Source organism: Gastrolobium bilobum, unplaced genomic scaffold (genome assembly GCF_033153095.1).
Source record: "Gastrolobium bilobum isolate Gb01-03AN ecotype WA unplaced genomic scaffold, APGP_CSIRO_Gbil_v1 utg341, whole genome shotgun sequence".
Classification (NCBI taxonomy): Eukaryota; Viridiplantae; Streptophyta; class Magnoliopsida; order Fabales; family Fabaceae; genus Gastrolobium; species Gastrolobium bilobum.
In genome coordinates, this window is record NW_026899046.1 from 683144 (window position 1) to 699600 (window position 16457).

The 16457-nt window shown below is 32.6% G+C and overlaps 1 protein-coding gene across 1 annotated transcript; it reads left to right on the forward strand.

Moving 5' to 3' along the window:
* The first annotated feature begins 9594 nt into the window (after positions 1-9594).
* Positions 9595-13736, forward strand: LOC133286525 (serine carboxypeptidase-like). Its single transcript, XM_061483945.1, has 9 exons — positions 9595-9902; positions 11863-12031; positions 12139-12258; positions 12361-12504; positions 12608-12758; positions 12894-12982; positions 13099-13357; positions 13435-13568; positions 13647-13736. The coding sequence occupies exons 1-9, from the start codon at positions 9595-9597 to the stop codon at positions 13734-13736; spliced, it is 1464 nt and encodes a 487-aa protein (XP_061339929.1).
* The last annotated feature ends 2721 nt before the right edge of the window (positions 13737-16457 follow it).

The window sequence follows — 16457 nt, forward strand, 5'->3', positions numbered from 1 at the left end:
AAGCTTCTGCAAAAGGGATATTGATGTGCAGCTTCTTAAAAATCTCTAAGAATTTAGAGAAATTTTTTTTCTGCTCGTGCTGCTGTAACCTCTGAGGATAAGGAGCCTTAACATACGGGTTATCCCCTAACGCTTTCATTCTTTCTTCTAAAGAAGGCTTCTTTATTACTTTTTTACGTGGGGTGTCATTTAATGGTCCTCCAATAATTGTGACATCTCTATCGACATGATCATCAACTTTTTCTTCAGCAGGATTTTCCTTCGCTGCATCTTTTTCACTACTCGGTGCAGCTATTGGTATTTCCACACTTTCCCTTGTAATGATGGCATTACATTGTTCCTTGGGATTAATAATTGTATTACTAGGAAAGGTTCCTGGAGGCCTCTCAGCCATCTGTTTGGCAAGCTGACCAATATGAATTTCCAGATTCTTTATGGAAGCTTCTTGATTCTTAAAAGATGCTCTCGTTTCTTCTGCGAAATTTGTTTGAGACTGGGCCATCTTTTCAAATGCAACTTCCCAAGTGGCTTTCTGACTAGGTTGATCTTGTTGGAAATTTGTATTATTTTGTTGATGCCCAGATTTGTATGACAGACCAGGATGGTTTCTCTAGCTCGGATTATACGTATTTCCATAAGGATTTTCTCTCCTCTGGTTATTCCAGATTCCATGAACCTGAGCCGGATCAATCGTTACTGTAGCGTCGCAGTTTTCAGGAGTGTGTGGTCCACCACAAGTGTCGCAAACTATAGGAAATTGCGAATTAACCGCAGAGATTTGATTCTGGGTAAAGAGTTTAACAAGTGAATCTAACCTTTGATCCATCTTGTCTTGTTTGGCTAACATAGCGTCGTACCCATCTAACTGCAACACTCCTTTCTTAGGTTGAACTGGTGTGACCTCGTTATCTTCAGATGCCATCTTTTCAATCAGTTCAATAGCCCCTGTGGGAGTGATTTCTCCGATACTCCCTCCAGCTGCAGCGTTAAGAAGTACTCGATAAGTCGGAGTAACTCCTTTGTAGAAAATTCGGACCTTCTCGCCATTAGATAAAATGTATTGGGGACATCTCCTGATTAGTTCTTTAAATCTTCCCCATCCTACGCAGAGAGATTCGCCTTCGAGTTGCTTGAAGTTGTCAATTTGTTCCTTCAACTCAGAGAATCGGGATAATGGGAAGAACTTCTTTTGGAATTTCTCAACCAAATCTTCCCACGTGGAGATGCTATTAGCAGGTTGCAATTCCAGCCAATTAAGTGCTCTTCCTTTTAAAGAAAAGGGAAACATCATCAAACGGATTTCTTCAGGAGGAACCCCATTAGCTTTAATGAGGCTACACAATTGTAGGAATTTAGTGATGTGGCGGTTTGGGTCTTCAATTGGGTCTCCTTCGAAAAGATTACTTTGAATTAGATTTAGAAAGGAGGCTTTTATTTCAAAGTTGTTGGCATGGATTTGAGGTCTCCTAATACTCGCAGTTGGATGCGAGAAATTAGGGTTTAAGAAGTGACTCATCAGTTCTTCAGGTGGATTTTGGTTTTCCTCGGCCATGACTAGTCCTTCCGCAGAATTGGAGCTCGATGCGTCTTGTGTCTTCTTTGCGGTCAAACGTTTCCTATTAGTTCTTTCTAAACGTCCTAACTCTGGTTCGTACTGTAGGTCACTGGGATTAACAGTTCCTCGCAGATGCATAAACCAGAAAACTAAGGCTCAGTGGACCAACTAACGGAAACCACTAACTAAATAGAAAATTTAAATTTTAAAGCAAATAAATTAACTAAGAAAATAAAATAACAAAACTAAATAAAATAAATATCAATAAAAATATAAAACTAACAAAGAATTAAAATGACAATAAAATAAGCAAAACAAAATAAAAGAAACAAAAATAAAATAAACTAAACTAAACTAATATAATAAAATTAAAAAAAATCAAAAACAAAAATTAAAATAAATAAGTTAAAAACAAAATCAGTTTAAAATAAAAATAAAAATGATCCAATCTATAATTTGATAAATAAAATTAATGTTGATTAAATCAGTCCCCGGCAACGGCGCCAAAAACTTGTTGACGAACTCGGCAAGTGCACCGGTCGTACAAGTAATAAAGTGATAAAGTAGAGTTGTCGATCCCACGAGGACTGATGACCAAGCAATAATCTATTTATTTAATTAAAGTTGGATCGATCATTAAAGGTTTTCTTGAGAATATTGTGATTAAAGTAAAAACAGAATTTATAAACTTATTTTTGGTTTTTAATATTTTAGAAATTTAATTCAGAATTAATTAAAGCTAAAAGAAATTGATTTAAGTTTTCAATAAAAAGGCGTAGTTAGGATTCAACTTCCCCAATGGTTTCTTAACGTGTTTGTCTATTCTCACGATTACATGCAAGATTAAATTATTAACAATTCTTTCTATGATTGATTAAATCCCAATCCCTTGGTAATCCAATCCTTTACTCTAATCCAAAGCCTAATCCCTTAGTACTTTCTCATAGAATAAGCATTAACGCAAGAACTCAAGTTATAAAATTCACAAGTCTATCCCTAGATCATGCAAATTCCAGCAATCAACCAATCGGAATCACATACCAACATCCCTATTGTCATATGTGACTCGTATGTTTATCTACGAGTGATCAAGTCATAAATAAAACTAATCATATATATCCGATTGATTGCATAATTCTGAAACAAGAATGTAATTCATAAGAATAAACAAACATCAACTAAGAACTCATTGGTTCTGTATCTTCCTAACTACTGAAAGTAATTTAGCCTAACATACTCATAAAGACAGAATTAAAATCTACTGTAAAGAAACTGAGTTCATGGTAAACTTGTCTAAAAGTGATGATCAATGGTGCAGAGTTGACTCCTTCCTTCTCCTCTGCCACGATCCAGTGCTACGCTTATGCTCCTTCCTTCGCTTCGTCTCAAGTGCCTTCTTTCTCCGCGTTCCAGAATTAATTTTTACGGCTTCCTTCGCGTTGTATTTAAAGGGAAAACATTGGCTATAATTTCCTGAATCCGCTAGCTGAGGAGCTCGCTGAAGCGAGCAACTCAGCGAGCACTTGTTACTGGTCGCTCCCTTACTCGCTGGTGCGAGGACTTTTTCGAGATACTCGCCCATTCGCTCGCTTTAGCTAAGAACTTTGCGAGCTGCTCGCCCACTTGCTCGCTTTAGCGAGCAGTGGAGCGAGCGTTACCAATTTTATTTTATTTATTATTTAGTCTCTGATTTCCCCGTTGCTCCGCGTATTCGTTGCCTCATTTTGTTACTTTGTTATTCCAGTATTCCAATCTTAACAACCTGAAACAACAACAAATATTTAGAATTTGTTTATTTGTTGGCAATTCATTCTGTTTTACTGTTTTATTGTTTTAACACTATATTTTTAACTATTTTAATAATTATTTGAACTCTTTTTATCCATAAAAACATAGTGTCTTGAACACTTATCAGAAACCTGATGGGAGGACAAGTCAAGGACCACATAGCCTTTTGTTCCACTATTGTACCCAAGAAAGACACATTTCCTGGCACGTGGAGCAAATTTGGGGCGCATGGAAGATAATGTAGTAGCATAGCATAAAGATCCAAAAACTCTAAGATGAGTAAGTGCTGGTTCTTCCTTGTAAAGCAATTCAAAAGGAGTCTTCCCATTAAGATTAGGGGAACTGACTCTGTTGACCAAGTGAGTAGCATGGAGGATGCAATAGGACCAAAATTTGAGTGAGAGTTTGGGTTGGAACAACAATGATCTTGCAACATTGAGAATGTGTTGATGCTTTCTCTCCACCACTCCATTTTGCTCTGGTGTTTGAACACAGGAAGTCTGGTGAAGAATGCCCTTACTAGCATAAAAGGGACCCATCATAAACTCAGCACCATTATCACTACGAAGCATCTTAACTTTGGCAGCAAACTGATTTTCAGCCATGATGATAAAATTCTGTAAGTGCAGACGTGTTTCTCCTTTATGCTGCATTAAGATTATCCAAGTATACTTAGAAAAGTCATCAACAATTGTCAGAAAGTATTTTTCTCCATTAATAGAAGAAGTGGAAAGAGGACCCCATATGTCTGCATAAATCAGTTCAAATGGCATTTGTGTTGTACTACAACTACTTTTAAAAGAAAATTTTCGTTGCTTTGCAAGGTGACAGATATCACAAGGAGCAGCAGATTTATTATACTTCAAAAGGGGAAATTTTCTACACATATCTTGCATAACCAAATCTGAAACATGTCCTAGACGAAAATGCCAAACTAAGGAATCATCTAAAGCAGTAGTGAATGCAAATTTATTCTCATTATCTGCAAGATCCGCTACATTGATGCTGTGTATCTTCTCAGCTGGTGACACTCCAATTTGCATCATCACAAAAAGACCTTTGTGAAGCTCAGCTGTACCAATCACTTGGCCCGATGGAATCTGCTTTATGAAACAACTTGAGTCACGAAATGTAAACTCACAAGGCAGTGTTGTTAACAATTTTGTTACTGATATCAAATTCACATGGAACTCAGGAACATACAGTACATTAGTGAGTTCTAAGTGATTTGACAACAAAACAGTTCCAGAGTAATTGGCTGTGGCTTTATGATTATTCGGTAACATGATTGTAACTGGGTCAACTTTCTTGAGTGTGGAAAAGAAAGAAGCAAAACAACTTATATGATCATTTTCTCCTGTATGTACAATCCAATGACTAAAAACCTTACCAGAATTGGTGTTGAAAGCTGCACTTTCCTTGGATTGAGCAAAATGTGCAGCTGTAACATGAGTATTGGTCTCAGCTCCATTGGTAACCTTGGACTGATTCACCATATCAAGAAAACTCTGGTATTCTTGTTGGGATAAAGATACCATAGGATCTTGCATCTTATTAATTTCTTCAGATTCTGCAACAGTTGCATTAGCATAAACACGTCTGGTCCCTCTGAAACCTGGAGGAAACCCGTGTTTGGCATAACACGTATCAACCGTGTGATTGGTACGACCACAGTACGTACATAGCCTGGTGCCTCGACCACGTCCTCCTCTGCCTCTATCAAATGGAGTTCCACGAGCATAGCTGCGTTGCTGCTCAGAAGCAACATATGCCTTGGATCCTTGCTAAGATGCAGTATATGTCTTGGATCCAATGTTCATATCTCCAGAAACTTCAAGATTCATCTGACGTTCTTGTTGGATAACTAAAGAAAACGTCTTGTTCAGATTGGGAAGGGGTTCGGTCATCATAACTTGAGAACGAACTTGTGAAAATTGATCATTAAGACCTCTTAAAAACTTTATTATTTGATCTTGTTCTTTACATTTCTTAAGTTTATCAGACGCGCCACAAGTACAATTCGGTAATGGTTGAAGATTTTCCAATTCATCCCAAAACATCTTGAGCTCAGTAAAAAATTCACTTACAGTAAAGTCTCCTTGGTGAAGACGATGAATATCCTCTTGTAGATCCGCAATTCTGAATATATCAGAATGAGAAAAGCGTTCTTCAAGATTCTTCCATACCTCATGAGCTTTTTCTATCCAAAGAATAGATCTAGCGATGGTAGGCTCAATGGACCGATGTAACCACGATAACACCATGGTGTTACAGCGATCTCATGCATGAAAGGTTGGATCGTTTTCTCCTGGAACGACGAAGGTTCCATCAACAAAACTCAGCTTATTCTTGGATCGCAACGGCATTCTCATCGCACGTGACCAAGTACTATAGTTCTTGCCATCAAGAGGCTGATTCACGAGCACCATTGAGGGATTCTCACTCGAATGCAAAAAGAGAGGATTTGAGGGATTTGTCAAGAAATCTGGGAGAGAGATCTGGTTCGCCATTGAAGAAGATGAAAACTAAAAACGAAAGAAAAAATGCGATACCAGAGCTCTCTCAGAGCTCTGATACCATGTCAAATCCCATTGAAGCAAAGAGAAAACTTGGTAAATTCCCCATGAATTTCATATTGCAGAAAGAAAAGATAACAGAATGAATAATCTTACGTACAAGCTATCTTTCTAATTATATACAGCTGTTACCTACAACTACGCTAACTAACTCTATCAGAAAGCTAACTTACTAACTGATATAAACTCCACTTCATAAATATAAACTCCACTTCTAATAGTCACTGTAATTTAAAATAAAGCAAAAGCAAGATCACTGGCTAACTATATAAGCTAAACGTTTGGGTCCAGTATCAGCTTGCATGTAGCTTGGGAATTACGTAGATTAGTGATATAGGCTCCTATATCTTATAACTGGAATTGCTATACCTAGCTTCCCTTCAAATTACTTCACATTTATCTTAGCTGATAAAATTTTAAATATGTGAAGCTATTTGTTCCCATTTGATTTGATTACGTTCACACTAATACACACACGACATAGCTCGGAGCATGCTCATTGCTAAAGAATTAAAGTGACCATTTTACTATGACACTGACCTTAAGTGCATATTCAGTTTATCAAAAGTTTTTTAGTATCATCACTCAATTATTCATTGTCGCATAACCAACTTTTTTAACAACATAACATGTTAACAACACATGATTGAGTAATAACAAAACAATTTCAAATTAATAATATATCAAAATTAAACAAATTCACTTCATATTTAGAGTACTGCATAAAAGTAAAGCATAAATTTAATTGGTTTTCTATTATTTAAATTCTTTTAATAACATTACTTATAAGTTAAATAACTTAACTAGTAAAAGTAAAAATATCAATTTCAAGATTTAAAATAAAATCAATCGAAGTCAACTCAAATCCAACTAATTTAAATAATTTATTTTGTTCATACACAACTAAAAATAAAATGATTTTAAAATAATAAAGTTGTAGAAGCTCCATGAGGATTTTTTTTTAAGAACTGCACTAGTTTTTTTTTTTTAGTTCACACACATATATTTTTTAATTATTACATTATTTTAAAAAATTATATTTACAAATTTTACTCTCCAATCTAATGATAAATGATATGATCTCTTCCTCATTCTCTTTAAAATACGTCACCAAGAAGAATGAATCAATTGTATTTTATTTATTTTTGGATCTATTTTTTCTTTAAAATATTTACTTTTAAAATATTTGTCCTTTTTTTCTTATTATATTTATTTTATCTAAATAATATATTTTTCTAATAATTTTAATTGAAAACAGAACTTACGAAAGATAGTTTACTAAATAATTTATTTTTAATTTAAGATTAAAGTAACTTTTAAGCTAGAATTTTTACATAATTATAAATAATTTTTAGCTTTATTTTTAAATTCTTATTTTCAACTTTCACTTAAAAATATTTTTTAACTTAAAAAAAATACGCCAAAAAGATTTCGAAGAAATATATTAAAAACCAAATACAAGGGGTATTTTTTAATTTTTTATTTCATTTTTGTATTTGAAATTTTTTTTATTCGTAATATTACCCATGACCTTAAGCTTGTGGAGTCACATACAATTAAATGTCAACTTCATAAAAAGGAAAAAAAAGAATCTCTCACTCCCTGGCAGCATGTCCCGGGCTAGCCTACTGGGCTCATATTTGAGAAAATAAAAAATAATGCAATGTTGACTCAATTCGGTGAAAAATAATGCAATAAAAGGGGTCACGCTTCCCCCAACTTCACACGAAATTAAATATTTTCTCTTTTTGTTGTGGCTGTGATTTTATTATTTCGTATATCCTATGATGTGCAAGGCTCAGCTTAATGTGTGACCCACGCCCTTTTACGTGTCATTAATATATTCGTCGTTTTAAGTATCTTGAAAAAAACCCGAAAACCGTGCTTGTTTATCAAATTGATTAAGAAAAGTGAAGGATAGAGTTTATTATTCGTTGTTTATCAAATTGATTGAGTTTATTACTGTCTAAGAAAAGTCAAACACGGAGGATAGAGCTTCAGTAATTTGATTAAGTGAATGATCAGGGCAACAGAAATAGGATCAAGTAGCGTAGATAGAGTTAGTATCTTCAGTTACTTACTCTCACACTTGACAGGTTTGGAGTTGGCATATCACATTGTATATTAAGAAAGTGACCATTTTACTAACGACGCCAATGATGCTGACCGTATATTAAGTGCATATTCTGCTTTTCTAAAGTTTTTTCCATCACTAAATTATTCATTGACGCATAACCAACTGTTTTAACAACATAACAAGTTAACATCACATGATTGAGTAATAATAAAACAGTTTCAAATTAATAATATATCAAAATTAAACAAATTCATTTCATATTCAGACTGCATAAAAGATAAATATAAATTTAATTGGTTTTTTATTATTTAAATTCTTTTATTGCCATTATTTATAATAAGTTAAATAGCTTAAAAGTATAAATTTCAAGATTTAAACTAAAATCAATATAAATAAACTCAAATCCAACTAAAATATATATATATATATATATATATATATATATATATATATATTGTTTATACATAACTAAAAAAATGATTTTAAAACCAATGTTATGACCCAGTAAGTATATGTAAATTTATAATTTATATTAAAAAAATACATATATACTCAACTCCCTGTAAAAAATGATATTAATTTCAAATATTTTAATACAAAAAACAATAAATTACACATCATTGTCCAACAAAAGATCAATCAAACATATACAACTTGTGATACTGATACTTCAGGTTCAGTGGACAATATCTCTAACTATAAATCAAATCAAAATTTCCTGCATATTACATAACAAAGATAATATTAATGTTGTAGGTCCATAATATATGTAAGTAAATAAGCAACAGATCACTCAAATATTTCAAAAGAAAACAAATCATTTGTGTGTGAGAGTGAAAAAATGAAAGACATCAACTGATGATAAGAAAATACTTTTGTTTTGAACCGGTCGGGTCACCGGTTGAGCCGACCGGTTCACCGATTTTTTGCAAAAATCGGCTGGGTCGCATCAGTTTCATTACATGGCCGTTCTAATATGAAAATCGGCCGATTATATAACTGGTTCACCAGTTTTCGGGTCGATCCGGCCTGACCGATTTAGTTTTTATAACATTGTTTAAAATCATATCAATTTATTTTTTATATTGTTCTAAATATTTTTTTATAAATGAAATTGTTGAGATATATAAAACCATTAATGTAACCTCACCCATTAGCTTAAGCTTTTGGGTTGAATTGGTTCCTTACATGGTATCAGAACCTCATGTCCCGGGTTCGATCCTCACCGCCCCTCATTTTCTTTCAAGTGGAATTTCTTTGTTCGCACAGGTAGGTGGTCCTGTGCATTGTCCACCCTTCAAGCCCAATGGGCTCTCATGTGAGGGGACGTGTTGAGATATTTAAAACCATTAATGTAACCTCACTCATTAGCTTAAGCTTTTGGGTTGAATTGGTTCTTCACATAAATGAGTTGATGAAATATTTCATTCCAAACACAGTCGATAAGAATATTCTTTCTTTCTTAAACTACATGATAATTAATAAATAACTTATATTTACTAGCTGAAAATAGTGACCCTTCGCAGCCAAAGCAGTTTGCATAGCGAGTGCTATAAACTCAAAGCCAATGCTAAGCATTTTCCGCAAGTGAAAACAACATGGCATCTTCACCAACCCTCGCGAAAATCTGTGTGTCTATTTTGTCTCTCTTCATCATTTCAGTTTCTTCTGGCCTCACCAGTGACCGTGACTTATACACCCCAAATCCACATGCAGAAAAGCTTATACGAGGTCTTAACCTATTTCCAAAAGATCCAGTTAACATAAGACTTGCTGACCCTGTTGCTTTTGTCCCTGGAAATATCGTTGAGAAGAAGTTTTCGTTTTTTTGTGCTTCTGGACCTTCTGTTGAAGACCTTGGTCACCATGCAGGGTATTATTCGCTTCCTCGTTCTAAAGCAGCAAGGTAAATATGATACGCGTATTTTCTGTGATTTTAAGGGGTTATTAATAGGGATGTACATAGTTCAAGTAACCTAACCAGAGGTACACGGCTCGAAACTACATCAATAGGATGAAACCTAATATGGGTATCTTTAATAGTAAAGTAAAACATATTAGAGACATACTTTTTAGGTAACTTATATCATATTATTTATTCTAAATAAAATAAAATAATATTTAAATACTTTAAAATAATAAAATAATATTATTTTAGTAATTTTTTTAATTCTTAATAAATGTGATAGGGTTAAATAGGTCTAGGTAAAACATTTCAACTTTTAAATAAAACACCAATTTTACCCCCAATGGTCATATGATGTATCATTTGATCCCCTCTTCTACATATTTATTATTTAGATCGATTTGATTACAAAAATATATCACACAACCTATTATATATATTTATTGTGATTAAAAAAGTGTATTATTTAGACCTCACGTGATATTTTACATATGAATTTTTTATTTTCCTTAATCTATATCTTATTATAGTAACATATTATAATACAATTTAAATTAAAATCATAGTACAATTAAATATTACAGATAACTTTGAAAATTATTTATTTATAAGTTATTAAAAACATTATCTTAAAAAAAATTATTTATTATATTATTATAAAAAATAAAAATATTATATAAGACAAATGAAAGCATATTATCTTAAAAATATATTTATGAAAATAGAAAAATTAAATTTTAAAAAAATATTCATTCATAAGAATAATTACTTTTAATTTTATTTTATTTTTAAATTTTTTTTATTTTAATTAAAAATAATATCCCTTATCTCAAACATGTAAAAAGTTTTTAATTTCCCTAATTTTTATTGTATATGAAAATAATATGTCATTTAAAATTAAAATATAACTAAGTCTTAAAAATAATTAATGATTATTTTAAAATATTTATTCAAAAATTATTGCAAATTTACCAATTTATTTAAGAATTATCTTAAAAGTTAAAAATGTTATTTAACAGAATCAAAACCTATCTTCTTACAAATGTATTTAATTAAGCCAAATATTCTGTTTGCCTTTATTTTTATCATAAAAAAAACTAAGTCAAATATTATTTTATTTTTTTCTAGTTTTTTTTATCTTATATTATTATAATATTTTCAATTAAAATAATTAAAAATGATTATTTTTTATGATAATACATCTTTAATTTGTCTTAAATAAAATTTTTTGTTTTTAAGACATTTTTTAAAAATAATAAAATCTATGTTGATTTTTTAAAAATAATAAATCTATGTTGATTTTTAAAAAAAATTCAAAATAAATAAATTTAAATAATTTTAATTTAACATTCAGTGCTTAATTTTGTTATTATTGTAAGTGATAATATTACAGTTATATAAGATAAAAATCAAGAAATTAATTTGATTTATATGTATAAGACCACAAGAGGTCTAAGTGATACATTTTTATAAACTCAATAATTTTAACTAAAAATTTGAAACCAGGGTGGATTAAGTGATGAATTTATGTAATCACGAGTGTTGAGTGATGATTAAGTTTGAAATCATATCACGAAACCATGAGGAGTGAAAGTGAAATTTTACCTTTCAAATACAGGAAAAATCAGACATATAATTTAATATGCATTAAACTAATAAGACGAGATAGATTTTCTATATCAAGACAAAATAGAAGTCCGGAATGCCAAAGTGCTAAGCGATTGAGATTCATGTGGAAAATAAAAATAGCGTCAAAGGATATTTGTATATATCATGTTAATATAATTACACAAGGTTATATCATTCGTGTAATTCTCAACAATTCTGTATATCAAATGGCTATTAGTTGTTTGCAAAAGTTTAATTAATGTAGGCGCTGTTTATTTTTTCCTTAAATCAATAATTTAAATTTGACTTTTTAAATACATTCCTTAAATATATTTTCTTCTATGATTTGCAGGATGTTCTACTTTTTCTTTGAATCCAGGAATTGTACGAATGACCCTGTTGTCATATGGTTAAGTGGAGGTCCAGGGTGTAGCAGTGAATTAGCTTTGTTTTACGAGAATGGTCCTTTCAAAATTGCCAATAACTTGTCTCTTATATGGAATGATTACGGCTGGGATAAGGTAATAATCATTGTCATACCAAAGGCATTGGTTAATTCAGAGAATCAAGTTGTTGCACCAAATTTATTTTCTCATTCTCATCAAGATGGTGTTTTCTCATTTTGTAGGTATCAAATATTATATTTGTTGACCAACCAATTGGGACAGGTTTCAGCTACACTTCCGATTCTGCTGATATTCCCCATGATGAAATGGGTGTTAGCAATGATTTGTATGACTTCTTGCAGGTAATGTAGAAAAGCCAAGCTTATTAAGATGTAGAGAAGTATATATATGTTGTATGCTTATATATAAATAAGATCCACTAATTAATCTTACTATAATGACAGGCATTTTTCAAGCAGCACCCCAAGTTCGTTAAGAATGATTTTTACATTACTGGAGAATCATACGCTGGACACTATATTCCAGCTCTTGCATCCCGGGTTCACAAAGGAAATAAAGAAAAACAAGGAATTTGTATAAACCTCAAGGTCTTTATACTATTTCTTATATAATTTATATCATGCATGACTATGAAAGAATAATCAGTTTAGCCTTGCTAGTATTGATTTATTTGATCCCATGTAATAACAGGGCTTTGCTATTGGTAATGGGTTAACAAATCCTGGAATTCAGTACCAAGCATACACAGACTTTGCATTAGACACGGGATTAATTTCAAAGGCTGAATACGAAAATATCACAAAGTTAATTCCAGGGTGTGAGAAGGCCACAACAACATGCAGTACAACTTCCCCTAAGTTCTTTTCTTGTTTTCCCATTTTCACTCACACATCCCTTTTTACTAAATTATTGTGATAATTACAAATGTATATTATATCTCTTTGTGATGTTCATTGGTTTGTGTTTGATTTGTCAGACACTGAAGGTGGAGAAACTTGCTTGTCTGCATTAAGTGTTTGCGAAAACATATATGATGATATTTTGACTATTGCTGGCAATATTAATGTAAGTAATCATGAAGGAACATTGTTTATTATCAAAAAATTTCCTGTTCAACATAGTGTGAGAAAATAGTGTAAATCGAGTTGACTTACTGCATTCTGCTGATATGAGAATTGCAGGTCTATGACATCCGAAAGAAATGTGTGGGAGAATTATGTTATAACTTGACAAGCGTAGAGAAACTTTTAAATAAGAAAAGTGTGAGGGATGCTTTAGGTGTGGGGGACTTGCAGTTTGTATCATGCAGTACAACAGTGTATAATGCCATGTTGCAAGACAAGATGAGAAACCTGGAATTGGGAATCCCTGCACTTCTTGAGGATGGAATCAGAATGCTTGCGTATGCTGGGGAATATGATTTCATATGCAATTGGATTGGTGAGACATCTTGATTCATTTGATACCAAAAAAGTTGTATATTGGATTGCATTCTTGATGTTCTTCTCAATTGGCAGGGAATTCAAGATGGGTTCATGCCATGGAGTGGTCAGGACAAAAGGAGTTTGGAGCATCCCATAAAGTGCAATTTATGGTTGATGGTGCAAAAGCAGGGTTGTTGAAAAGCTTTGGACCTCTCTCTTTCCTAAAGGTTTGTGCACGGGGGTGTATTCTTGACCCTAACATTGCTAATAACACGTTTGCTAACTTTATTTTTGTGATACAATAGGTATATGGGGCTGGCCACATACTCCCTATGGATCAACCAAAAGCTGCACTTCATATGGTTAAAAGCTGGATGGATGGGAAATTGACTTAGGCAATGAAATGAGATAATGTCTCTCTTAATTGATGCAATCACTGCAAATTAAAAACCAACCTCCTCTGACATGAATAGTGATCACATTTTCTTGTGTACATGACTTCATGTATTATATTTGGAGGGTGGAATATGTATGTTTTTCTCTAAACCTGTTATCAAATTGTTGTTATTTATATCTATGTTTATCTTAACACGAACAGACACGAATTCGACACGAATACCGTAAAGAACCAATTCATCCAAAAGTTTAAGTTACTAGGTGAGATTATATTAATGGTTTTCTATATATATCTAACACGCCCCCTTACAATATAGTCCATTGAGCTTGAAGAGTGAATGATGCATCAGGCCTAATCTACTTGTGTTAAGAAATTCCACAAAAGAAAGTGGAGGCAATAAGGATTGAACCCGTGTCACCGAGACTCTGATACCATGTAAAGAATCAATTCACTCAAAAGCTTAAGCTTTTGGGTGAGATTACATTAGTGGTTTTTTATATATCTATAACAAACACGAATACACTTGATACCAACAAGATAAAATTTTAAAATCAAGTTAAAACCTTCAACACTAATATGACCCGCTTATTTTGTGAGTTGACATGACATGATACGAATAACTCAAAAACTCATAGTGTATTGCTTATGCGGGTTGACATGGCATGGCGCATCATAACACGAATAACCTGTCAACCAAAAATTGTACATTACTTATTATGCGAGTCGACACAATACAATAAGACTTGAAAAACCTGTTTACAACTCGACACAATACAAATAACCTGTAAAAAAAGTTAATGCAAGTTGACATGCGACATGATACAAATTTTTTTGGATCAACTTTTGTCAACCTGAACACAATACGAATTTAAAAACAGATCGACCCAAACACGAATTTTTCGTGTCGTATTCATATCATCTCAGCAGGTCGTCTCAAAAATTACAATCCCTAATGTAAGAACCTGCACCGTTAAATAATTAATTAAATAACATTATCGATGTCGGAGAATGGAGTTAATAAAGATTATGTATAATTATAGTAAAATAATTATCTAGAAGGTAGAATAATACTTAAGTCTCTTTTCTGATGAAAAGTGCATATACAGATTTTGCTTCGCGGTATAAATATGTACCAGTGAAGTATTCCGAAAAACTATAATAAAAATATAATTATTCCTAAAAAAATATCTATGTTAAGGATATCAAGTTTGGGGTAAAATAGTAAGCAGTGATGTCAGAACTAATACCGGCTATTTCGCAATAGAAAGTGCATACCAGCAAAGTGTCTCAGAAAAATTAATGTAAAAATATGATAATTCCTAGAAAAATGGATAGGTTAATAACATGAAGTTTGGTAGAAAAATAATGAATGGAAGTAATAGAACTAATACCGGGTGTTCTAAGTGTAATAAGTGGCACTACTCTAAAAACCCCAAGTTTGGATCAGGCATGCATGGCATATTGTGTCTGAGAATGTCTATGGATTGTTATGTTGGATTAATTGAATATGTCCTCGATTGAGTCTTGTAGATTGCTGGGGACAGCAACGTTTAAATCTGCGAATGATTTGATATGCCTCTAGCATATATATGATTTTTAGCCAAAATGAGAAAGAAATCTTGATTAATCTTGGAGAAAAAGGGCTAGAATTACTATTAATTTGATAAATCTCAATCAAAGATTGTGCAATTGATTTCCTTCTAATTTTGTAGGAAACGGGACAAAAAGAGGCACTTTTGGAAGTTCAGGCCAGAGTCCCACGCTAATAGCGTGAAACTCACGCTAGTAGCGCCAGTCATTCTTGCCATCCACGCTCATAGCGTGAAATCCGCGCTAGTAGCATGAACATCCATAGACATCCACGCTCATAGTGTGTAACTCACGCTAAGAGCGCCAGATTGCAAAATCACAGCACCGTGTTTTTAAAAGGGCCATTTTGGAATATGAAAAGGGGGACTATATAAAGGATGCTCAGCACAGAATTAGGTATACTGGACCGAAGGAGACCGTCGTGCAGTCAAAAGGAGAGCTCCAGAGAGAAATTCTTTATCTTCTTTATTCTTCCATTTACATTCTCAAGTAACATTGAATATTGAATTTATCAGCGATGATAATGGTTGGCTAAGTTTTCTTTATTGTAGTTAGGGTCACAAACCTTATGTGAACCCTTGTTACGACGGATTGGTTTATTTCTACTCGTTTATATAAATTTCTTTATCTTTACCTTGTGCGAAATTTCTATTTTCTTTGTTAGACTTGATCAATCTAATAGTTGATGATAGTTTGAGGGTTAGAACCCTAGATAGAAATATTAGGGTTTTGATCTTGAAAGGGGGTAAGATAACAATTATTATGCATGCTAGGAATAGATGTATATTTAATTGCAGATGCTTTAATTATCGTGTTCATTGCTTAATTTTCATGAAGGGTTACTAAGGGATTAGGATTCCAATTGAGGTTAAAGGGTTAAATTGTCAAGGGATTGAAATTTAACTAATTAATTCTAGATGATAATTATCTGAGTATTTATATAAATAAGTATTCTTAAATCAATCCAAAGTAAGAAGTGGGGATCGTATGGAGAGTGCACTCTAGCTACAATGCTTTTCTCATATTTTCACAAATCAATTCTCATTTTTATTGTTCTATTTCTCATAACAAAAAGCCAAAAGCAAGTCTTTATTTTCAGTTCTCATTTTTACACAAATCAACAATATTT

Bases quoted from the DNA above. Each gene is read 5' to 3' on its own strand.
- LOC133286525 (XM_061483945.1), top strand. From the start codon at position 9,595: ATGGCATCTTCACCAACCCTCGCGAAAATCTGTGTGTCTATTTTGTCT. The intron at 9,903-11,862 runs GTAAATATGATA...TATGATTTGCAG, and splicing joins CCTCGTTCTAAAGCAGCAAG to GATGTTCTACTTTTTCTTTG. The intron at 12,983-13,098 runs GTAAGTAATCAT...TGAGAATTGCAG, and splicing joins CTATTGCTGGCAATATTAAT to GTCTATGACATCCGAAAGAA.